This window comes from Paralichthys olivaceus, chromosome 19 (assembly GCF_024713975.1).
Source record: "Paralichthys olivaceus isolate ysfri-2021 chromosome 19, ASM2471397v2, whole genome shotgun sequence".
Lineage (NCBI taxonomy): Eukaryota > Metazoa > Chordata > Actinopteri > Pleuronectiformes > Paralichthyidae > Paralichthys > Paralichthys olivaceus.
The window spans coordinates 11059518-11069634 of record NC_091111.1 but is presented as its reverse complement, the minus strand read 5'-3'; the positions used below and the strand labels follow the sequence as shown (position 1 = coordinate 11069634).

At 40.9% G+C, this 10117-nt stretch overlaps 2 protein-coding genes across 3 annotated transcripts; one reads left to right on the top strand and one right to left on the bottom strand.

Moving 5' to 3' along the window:
* The first annotated feature begins 223 nt into the window (after window positions 1–223).
* eif2b4 (eukaryotic translation initiation factor 2B, subunit 4 delta) lies at window positions 224–5747 on the top strand. 2 transcript variants are annotated; one of them, XM_069515086.1, is made up of 14 exons: window positions 224–331; window positions 805–842; window positions 952–1114; window positions 1608–1823; window positions 1897–1979; window positions 2397–2429; window positions 2911–3002; window positions 3075–3189; window positions 3575–3651; window positions 3755–3857; window positions 3970–4097; window positions 4311–4488; window positions 4573–4753; window positions 5411–5747. In XM_069515086.1, the coding sequence occupies exons 1-14, from the start codon at window positions 310–312 to the stop codon at window positions 5608–5610; spliced, it is 1629 nt and encodes a 542-aa protein (XP_069371187.1). In that variant the 5' UTR covers window positions 224–309; the 3' UTR covers window positions 5611–5747. The 2 variants fall into 2 exon arrangements, with proteins under 2 accessions (XP_069371187.1, XP_019952975.2); XM_020097416.2 differs by lacking the exon at window positions 2397–2429.
* Window positions 5748–6298: 551 nt separating this feature from the next.
* Window positions 6299–10077, bottom strand: atraid (all-trans retinoic acid-induced differentiation factor). The gene is made up of 8 exons (XM_020097506.2): window positions 10054–10077; window positions 9218–9418; window positions 8936–9069; window positions 8144–8212; window positions 7651–7722; window positions 7441–7562; window positions 7224–7324; window positions 6299–7114 (listed from the first exon to the last, which is right to left on the bottom strand). The coding sequence occupies exons 2-8, from the start codon at window positions 9308–9310 to the stop codon at window positions 7010–7012; spliced, it is 696 nt and encodes a 231-aa protein (XP_019953065.2). The 5' UTR covers window positions 9311–9418; window positions 10054–10077; the 3' UTR covers window positions 6299–7009.
* Between the last annotated feature and the right edge of the window lie 40 nt (window positions 10078–10117).

Below are 10117 nucleotides of genomic sequence, written 5' to 3'. Positions count from 1 at the left end.
CAGATATGAATGAAAACATCAGGTATTGAAATAAAAATAAGTTGGTGTGGGGAAGATTATTATGTTGGAGAATGGTGTCATTTCAGACTGAGATGAAACATGAAACATGCAACAAAAACTCCCCAAGCAGCCGTTTCTAAAAGAAGAATTAATGACAAAGCAACGAATTAAAATGTATTTGTGACAAATGATTGAACAAGTTTTAAAATAGAACGGATGCAGTGTCATGTTTGTCCACGAGGGGGCGGTGTAAAAGTTCCGCGGCCGTAGTTGCTGCAGCGGCGGAGGAAGCGAGGCAGCGTCGTAAACATGGCTGACAGCGGGGTGACAGGTGAGTGTGGGACAGTGTCCTAGCTCCACTTCACATCTCCCCGCGGACACTTTGGTCTTTTTGCTCAACGGTCGCGGAGACGCGATGTGTCGCACCTTCGTTTCGGGTTTCGTTGTCTTCCGCTTTGGCTTTTAGCGGAGTTTATCTCCAGCATGCTAGCTGTGCTAACGCTAGCATCGCGGTAGCATTGCGTGAGACACTGAAGTTTAACGGCAGGCGTGCTAATGTGTTAGCATCTGTTCCGATAGTTTTATTTAGGGATAAGAGACGAAAGTAAGAGGCTTGTTTGTGTGTTAACTGTTCTGTGGACGTGATGGCAGCAAGGCAGGTTAGTGACCGGCGTCTTTAGCGTGATGTTAGCTAACAGCCAAGAGCTAAGTGAAGTCAGTGTTGTCTGATCTGCCATCGATAAAAAAAACAGAAGTATGTGATGATTTAAGATAAAATAGGATAATCAGTCCTTGTTTCAACAGATGAGCCTGAGACGAAAGATGATATTGAACGATCAAAGGTCAGTGTTTGCGTTTTTATTGAATGATACAGTCACAGCTTGATTTCAAATCACACATCTGACCCTAACCCTCCTGTGTTCTTGGACCCTCCGTCCCCTCATCTGACAGAGTGAAGGCAGAGAGCTGACCAAGGAGGAGAAGCAGCGGCTGAGGAAAGAGAAGAAGCAGCAGAGGAAAAACAAAGAGAGGAAAGATGACAAGGAAAGTGAGAAAGAGAAGAAGTCTGTCCCCGCAGCATCTCAGCCTCCAACGCAACCCACGACACAGAAAGGTGGATGGGACCACTTATGCCTCACCAATGAGGAGGTTATGTTATCATCAGCGTTTGTAAATTAGACAACGGGAATATGTCAAAAACTGGACGTATTTCTAATTTCCTCGAAACTTGGTGGAAGGGAAGAATATATAAGATGTTGGTGCAGATCAAGGGCATCCAGGATTTCTTTCCAATTTCATTAGCTTTGTGAGGTTTTTAAAAACTTTTTTGTGGATTTTATTTTAGAGAGTAATTCATGGACGTTGATTAAAATAAAAAACAGACGTGTAGGGGACTGATGCAATTTGGTGCTGATCCAAATCAAAATCAGGATCTAGAGAATTAAAATGTGGTTTCATCAGGGGACTGTTGGGCCTATGTGCTCTACTGTCGCCATTCTAGTTAGTATTATATTGATTTGTTGAGTATCAGAGTATTTTTGACATAAATATCACATGATGCCGTTAATCTGAACATCAACGCCTCCGTCTGTGCTTGTTTCCCTCAGCTCCTCCAGCAGTGCCTGCTCCTGCACCGGTCCCCGTGCCTGCCTCAGAAGCTCCTGCCCCAGCAGACAAGCCCACTAAGAGTAAAGCTGAACTAAAAGCCGAGAGGCGAGCCCGACAAGAGGCTGACAGGGCGTCCAAACAGGGCAAGAAGGGAGAGGTGGGTCCGCAGGCTTCCACTTCCAAACCCAAAGCCCCACCCAGCGAGCTGCAGCCAGGTACTGTAACAGCCATGAGGTCAGCTCCAGTTGTGACACTGAGGAGAGACTCACACTTGTTGTGTGTTTCCAGTGGTGAAGAGGCTCCCAGAACATATCCAAGTGGACAACCCGGATGTTTTAAAGAAACTGGCCAAGAAGTTGGAGAGACAACAGGTCAGTGTTTGTGTTATTTCTAAAAACCTCTGATTCAGGACGGCCTGCTATGACTTGAGCATGAACAACGTATGTAAATTCACTGTTAACTCCTTAAAACTAGAAAATACAAATAAGAAACAGATACAAATGAACTACTGTCTCTTTTATTATCACTCTTTATCATAGTGGAAATGACTCACATTTAACAGGATTGCCTGGATCTTGGTTCTTTTTATCTACAGTAAATAATATTCTGCATATAGTGCATTGAGACCCCGTCCCCTTTTGGTTTGATGCAAGAATGATTCTTTTAAATTTAACTCAGTAAGTCTGCATCATAGCTGTTTTCAGATAGGAGTTTTCGTCTCATATAAACAACACAGCCACACTAACCACCAGTCCTAACTGCATGACATTTCCGAACATTTCTTTCAGACACCAGAGTTCAATTCTACTGCAAAGTTCAAGGTCTGACTTTCTTAAACGTGTGCCATTTGACATTCGTCTAATTTTGTCTTGTTTGCTAACCTGTAGTTGTTATCGTATTAACGTCACTCATTAAATGGATGCAAACTGACCAGAGGTCGGATGTCCCTAGGATGTTTTGTGCAAGATATTAGTTAGAACTTGTTTTTTGGTTGTTTCTTTTTTGTTGTTTCATCTACAACACCGGTTGCTGTGCAGGTCTTTGATTGTTCATACTGCTCTTCTGCTTGTATTTGGAGAGTATTTACATCACAATAATCTCTAATCAGTTAATAGAATTTGATTGTAGCCTTTTTTCTTGATTTTCACTGTGTATCTCTGATTCTTACCTACAGACTCGTCTATTTAAGAGCATTTACCTCCAGGCTGTGCTGTGGCTGTTGTGTTAATCTCACCATCTCAATTTGAACCCCTGAATTTCTGGACATTGATGGGTTTGGATTTATAATCTGCTTGATTTCAGATCCCACTGCGGTTAGACTACGGCTACAAAGTCAGTCTGTTTTCTCACCTTCACCAGTACAGTCGCAAATCTCCCCTTACACAACAAGTCAGGTAAGTTGTTTAATATACATTTAATATATGAATTATGAATCACTACTGACTCTTTTTGTGTTTCTGCTGCAGCATTCCTTCCACAGTGATTCATCCTGCTATTGTACGACTGGGCCTCCAGTATTCACAGGGAATTGTGGCCGGATCCAACGCTCGCTCTGTAGCCCTGCTGCACGCCTTCAAACAGGTACAGTCCCTCACGCTCTGCAGCCTCCTCCCTGGACAACAAAAAGCACTGATCGAAAGATATTGTAAAAACATCTTTGTGACAAAAAGTTAATTTTGTTAGCTTTTGTGCTTCTTTCACAACTGAAATTAAAATAATAGTAATATCAATAGTAATATCAATAATAATACGTTTTTCTTCCTTTTTTTTCAAATCTGTAAGAAACATTTTGTATTTTTTGTGTATGTAAAAATGAAATGTTTGTAGTCGTTCTTCTTTTTGCAAAGAAGGAAATAAAGATATATATAGAAATATATACATTTATTATTTGGACAGATTGAAAGTGAAGAAAGTTAAATACCTCAACTGCATGAATAACTTGCATATGCATTTTTTGAATCCTCAGGTTATAAGGGACTATACCACACCTCTTAATGAGGAACTATCTAGAGACCTGGTCAACAAACTGAAACCTTATATCAGGTACAAAAATTTTCAAGTTTTTCCTGTTATTCATATCATTTTAGAACTAATGTCTCTGCCTGTTAGAAAATAAAAAATAACTCTTGTATTCTTTTTCTTGCAGTTTTTTAAATCAGTGTCGCCCTCTGTCAGCCAGCATGGGTAACGCAATCAAGTACATCAAAAAGGAAATCTCCAATATTCCTAGTCAGTGCAAAGAAGAAGAGGTTATTGTCACATTTGTTTTTGGCCAGAGATCCTAAATGTAACATATTCCATAGTTGTGTTAGAGATCTTCAATGTACCTCTCATCCTCTGTTCCACACTTTCTCACTTCAGGCAAAGCGCAAACTGCTGAAGTGCATCGACTGCTACATTAATGAAAAGATCGTTCTTGCTGCTAAAGCTATTGCTAAGTATTCCATAGAGAAGATCAGTGATGGAGACGTCATCCTGGTTTATGGATGGTAAGTTATTTTAAGTTTGTCTTCCAGGAATAAAAAAAACATGTTTTGTCATTTTCTAACTGGTCATGTGTTTAGATTTAGTTTTTAAGCACGTGGGGCCTTTATTTACTGCTTAAATGTGTTTCATGATGAAACAAAGTGTTTTTTGTCACTCCTCCCTATCTCCCACATTCTCATGTAACATTACCCCACCTAATTTTAACCTCTACTCAGCTCATCACTGGTTAACCACATCCTGTACGAGGCCTTCGAGAAGAACATCAAGTTCCGTGTGATTGTGGTGGACAGCAGGCCTCGGCTGGAGGGCAGGGAGGCCCTGAGGCGCCTGGTCCAGAAAGGCATCCGCTGCACCTACGTCCTTATCTCGGCCGTCTCGTACATCCTTCCAGAGGTGATTGCTAAATGAAATCGAAATGAGGAATTCATTAATATGCTTTTATTTAAGCTCTATTTAAGCTTCTTCATTCTCTTCTAGGTATCAAAGGTGTTCCTCGGTGCTCACGCTCTGCTGGCCAACGGCTACGTCATGTCCCGCGTGGGAACATCACAGATAGCTCTGGTGGCCAAAGCCTTTAATGTGCCTGTGCTGGTGTGTTGTGAGACCTACAAGTTTTGTGAGAGGGTGCAGACGGATTCCTTCGTGTCCAATGAGCTCGGTATGGAAAACATTCTGAAATGTATAAGATTTGTTGAATTGTTCCATATGTAATAAATTCAGACATGAACTCTGGACAATGTAAACACAATGGGGTTCAGGCTTTCTCACACATGAACAACACTGAGGGAGATTCTGTGGTTGGACGCATTCACAAGAACACAGCTTGCAGGCGAAAGGTGGTGCATCATGCAGAGGCAGGATGTAACGTATAAATTCTGCTGTGGAGATCACATCTTGTTGTTTACACAACATGCTGCTCGAATCGAGGTGTCAGCTCTTCTTCAAAATGTCCAGAGATATTTGGTCTCTTTTTGTTTGTTTTCAGTTTTGCGTCCGTCTCGTGTTAAAAACGTCATCAATGTCCCCACTCACCTGCTGGAGTTTTTATCGAGGGCTAGCAGGAGAAAGTCCAGAGACTTTCCGCAGCAACTGACTCGGACATTTGCATTCTCACATATCGCACCTCTGATAATCTACACAAAAGTCATCAGTGCATGTGTGAAAGCAGCTCAAGTTGTTTCTTTGCAGGGATTTTTCTTCTCTTCTGTTGACATGATGCTCAGTGTAATTGCTCATAAAAATTCCAGACATTAGATGTGACTGTCACTACTTCATCATCATCATTACTATCATCATCATCATCTGTCCTTTCCAGATGACCCAGACGACCTCATCGTGACCCGTAAAGGAAAGACTGAGCTGGAGGACTGGCAGCAAGTGGACTCTCTCGGCCTGCTCAACCTGGTGTATGACGTGACGCCGCCTGACTTTGTGGACCTGGTCATCACAGAGCTGGGAATGATCCCTTGCACCTCGGTCCCTGTGGTGCTGCGAGTCAAAAACGTGGACCAGTGATCCACCTCGGGTCTCACGTCAGTCTGAGCCAAGAGGCTGTTTCCGCTGCATCTGGATCTTGGGGAAATTGTGTGCATGAATGCTTGCACACAACACAACACAAAATATCTTGCAATAAATATATATCTGAAATGGCATACGTTTTTAAACAGTGTCCATGTCTGTTTTTGTGGTGGAATAATTGAGATGGGATGAGAAGGCTAGTTGTATCTTTTTTTAATCCATGGAAGGCGATGTTTTAATAGACCCATGTTATGAACTGTTTCTTTACAACAGAACCTTTAATTGCCAGTTTTTAGAGCAGAACAATTCCACTGAGGTCCACAACACGCTCCACTTGTCAACCACAGCGCTCTGTTTTAAACTTGCCATAAATGGTTCTTTAATTACAGCCGGAGCTGCAGAATCTCAGAGGAGTTATATGGCTCCCATAAACTCTTCAGACGAGCTTTTAATGACTTGATCAATTGTATAGAGTAAGAGCGAGAGAGGGTGAACCAGGTAAACCAGGTTTCAAACATCTAGGTTATCTTGACCTGGCCTCATATTTATTCACTACATTTATTGTTCATCACGTTTGCCAGTGAGTTCACTGTAAATCTCTATATGAGTGTATAAAAGTTTTAACATAGAATCCCTTTTATATATACTTATGTAAATAGAGGTAGCTCAAGAAAAGAAAGCACTGTTCTGTTTTTTAAAATCTTTATTAGAACCCTGAAAATCATTTAAACTACTTGTTCAACCACATCGAGACATTGAACAAAGGATTCAGCCACAAGGACACAGTTTAGCTGGAGTGTAGCTCGACAACAGGTACACAACAGTTTCAGTCTTGATTCACTCTAATACTGAAAAACTCAAAGCTCAACCAAGCTTGAGGTTTTGTGATGAATCATAATGTGAATCTGTTTTTTTTTTCCTCTATGAGAAAGAACATGTTCAACATGCAAAAACACAGTCATCAATTCCCCTCTATTATGCTTTAAGATATGTGGTTTCATTGTGTAAACACAGTCAGTAATTGTTTGGCACAGTCGACAGTGAGCAACAGTTCAGAATTCAGTATAATACAATCTCTTCATTCGTATCTTGTGTCAGTTAACTTCACTTATAAGTGTTAAAAGCGGTAATTTTGTAAAAAATAAAAACTTTGGGAAAGTCCCTTCTTTAAAATTGCACTAGTATTTCAGTAGTAAAATAAGTCTAATGTCAGACCTTAAAATTCCCTTAAATAAAACATAGCTAGCCCGGAAAGGATTTCAAATAAAATGTCTCAATGAAACATGGGGTCAATTCAGACTATGTGTCAGCATCTTCCCTTCCAGGGGAGTCAGTTTCAGTTCAGTTGATCAGTGCAGGTAAAAAGATAAGAAGCGGACGGGTGCAGCTCGACGTCTCAGAGCGGTTTGACCTTCCGTCTCTGAGTGACCCACAGCAGGAAGGAGATCACGACTGCAGATGCCCCAAGAGGCCCAAACACCTGGAGAGTCGGGAACTCCCCCTATTCACAAATGCACAATTAAAAAAAAAAGTCATAAGACCAAAATGCACCAGTGTTAAACTCAGTGATCAAGAGGATTTTAAAAGATAAAGCTGCTTGAGAAACTGACCTCTCGAAGACACTTGTATCCATGGTAGTCGTCAGCACAGCTGCACTCAAAGAAGCCGGGCCCGTAGGGAGCGCAGAGGGAGTTCTCCGGGCAGTTCATGGCTGGGGATTGTCAGTCATGAGATGAACAGATGTCACGTTTTACCAGAATGCTTCCGCAGTTGTAGCCTTTATTTCAATTTTTTTGTGATGCAATGGATTGTGAGGTGGGAACTTACACAGCTGTCCAGTCTGATTGCACATGTTTCTCTGGCCTTCACAGAGACGATTTCCGTCTTTGAGCTCCACCCTCGACCAGGACGCGTTGCCTGCTGGACAAAGTACGTCTCCTGGCAAAATCCTACGGCGAAACACCGTTTGACAGATGTGTAGAGCTACATTTACTCTCATGTGCAGCTGTCAGATGATTGTTTGGAGCAAATACTTACAAATAATTTAACTCAATAAATCCTTGAAAGGCTGAGTCGCTGAGGTTCACAATGGGATTAAGTGAGAGGTCTCTGCGAAACAAAAGTTTAGAAAGTAAAATATGTTTGTAAAGGCAAAGACAAATGATTTCATTTTCATTTTAAATTAAAAAATGTATTAGAATGTGTTGGGCAAATTTATTTTAGCTCGATTTATCTCTATCTCTGAAGAGTGTGGAAAAAAGTATTTTTCAGTAGGGAAGACAAACAGCTGGAAATAGAAAGTTTACTAAATATCTGCTGCTGAAGAATCTTCTTATCAGCACTGAGATTATTCTGAGGAATCACCCACACACATCTAATACATTTTCCTTCAGGGCGATAATCTACAAGTTTTCATGTCACAGGCTAATACAGTGCTGATTAACCCTAAAATAACTGGCAGAGTTGCTGAGGAAGTATCAGCTGAGGAAGGGCGTTTTCTTGTGTGTGAAATTGTCTTGACTCTACATACATGATTATCGCTGTCGAAGCCTCGTGCAAATCCTCTACGTGAGTGAGTGAACAGTTGGACAGATCCAACCTGAAACAAACACAAAACAACGTGTTCAAACACGAGCAGAACTAGTGAAGATCTGACTTTAGTTGCTTCAGTACAAAAGTTCCAGAGGCCTGTGTTACAACAAGAGTCAAACAAGGTCAAAGGCTACAGCACTGGCACAGTGAGGACACCTGTTGAAACACAAATGAAATACGAAGCAGTAAAGAGCCGCTCCCACAAACCTTTGTCTAAAGGAAATCAAGGTTGGACTCATAATGACGATCAATCTCACCATGTGCAAACTCAACAATGAAAAAGCAAAACAAGCCTTGGCTGCCAAATGAAGTCACACTCTTGTGTTTATGTTGATGGTGATAGTTAATAATTTACTAAAAACTTAAAGCGACACAACCTAGTTATCATAAAAACAAAGATAAAACATAGAAAGATTAAAAATACATTAAAAACTATTCATAAATGCTGAAATAAAGATATTTTTAAAAATCAAGATCATTTTCTTGCTTACTTTCTCCTATTGGGTTAGTTAATACAAATAATTGGTTTATTAACCTCCCGTCTTGTAATTTATTCATTTATATATATATATATATATATATTCATTTACAGATTTATGCTCGTATTCTGTACAGTATTTATTCACCTGTACCATATCAACTTCTTATCCACAGGCCTCGTACAACTTGGCACAATCACACGTGATGCTTATATTTCCTATGGACTGTGAAGGCAGCGCTAAAGACCTACCCGATGATGCGTTCAAGGCCGGTTGTGTTGTCAGGTCTCAGGCAGCAGCGGCCGTGTGTCAGTCCGGCGGACACGGAGCAGAACTCCCCCACCGAAGTGTCGTTGAGCACAGAGCCGCTGCACAGACTGCATACCTGGGGTGGTAGAACACGACAGAGCAAAAAAACAAAGACCGTAAACAACAACATGCACAGTCATCCAGCAGCTGCACGGCAGATCGACACGTTGTTTGTCTGAACCCAGGGTCTGGTTTCTTCTCAGGCCGTAGCTCATGGGTCTCACCTGCAGCTCAGTCCGCTCGCACCCCGCGAACAGACACCAAGTCAAGACCAGTGTGAGCACCGCAGGTTGCAGCTGGATGCGCCCAGCTTTCATTTTCAGCGACTGGAGTCATATGATCCCAGTGTGGCGGACACGTGACAGGAAGCTGCTCCGGCGCATAGTCCACAACAAGTCCACAACAAGTCCACTTCTTATTCTGCTCTGTTGCACAAAAATACTCACTTGATTTGATTTAATGTCCATACGATCAGTTCAAAATTCTAGTGTATGTATTTACACATATGTGTTAATAATACAGCTCAATTCGACAATTGGTGCAAAATGCATATTTAATAAATTGTATGATATAATGTGTTTATATATATAACATACATATGTATCAATTTCCTCCTCCTGGACACATGGAGGAAGCATCTTAGATGAGAAATGCTGAAATACTACACGCGTATGTTATGTTAATGAAATAACCTAATTTGACTTGTGGGATTTATTGCACAATATATATTGTTGAATAAAGATTGTGTATTTTTGTATATATATATATTGTATCAAGTTCATCATTCTAATTTAGGCATCGTTGTTATTGTGTGCATATTTCATTAAATCCAATGCTGCTTATACATATTTTGTATTTGTTTATTTCAATTTCTGACTAAATTTACACGCAATGAATTTTGAGTGCGCTTTCACTGTAACTTTGGGTTGTACCAAATGAAAGGGGGGACTCGGAGTTAAAGGATTTGACGATCTTCAAATAAAAAGTAAATAATAATCACGACACATTCAAATAGTTGCCTTAGACTTTTTGATATCTTCATTCGTAAAATGTGGCATACATTCTACCAGTGCTCTCTTAGTTGTATGACCCGTGAACCCTGTGCCCCCCCCCCCCCGGCTGTG

Excerpts from the sequence above, each read along its gene's own strand:
- eif2b4 (XM_069515086.1), top strand. The coding sequence starts at position 310 with ATGGCTGACAGCGGGGTGACAG. Across the intron at positions 3,003-3,074 it reads CCCCTTACACAACAAGTCAG|CATTCCTTCCACAGTGATTC; the intron begins GTAAGTTGTTTA and ends TTTCTGCTGCAG. Across the intron at positions 3,652-3,754 it reads AAACTGAAACCTTATATCAG|TTTTTTAAATCAGTGTCGCC; the intron begins GTACAAAAATTT and ends TTTTTCTTGCAG.
- atraid (XM_020097506.2), bottom strand. The coding sequence starts at position 9,310 with ATGAAAGCTGGGCGCATCCAGCTGCAACCTGCGGTGCTCACACTGGTC. Across the intron at positions 7,325-7,440 it reads CAATCAGACTGGACAGCTGT|CCATGAACTGCCCGGAGAAC; the intron begins GTAAGTTCCCAC and ends GACAATCCCCAG. Across the intron at positions 7,115-7,223 it reads GATACAAGTGTCTTCGAGAG|GGGGAGTTCCCGACTCTCCA; the intron begins GTCAGTTTCTCA and ends ATTTGTGAATAG.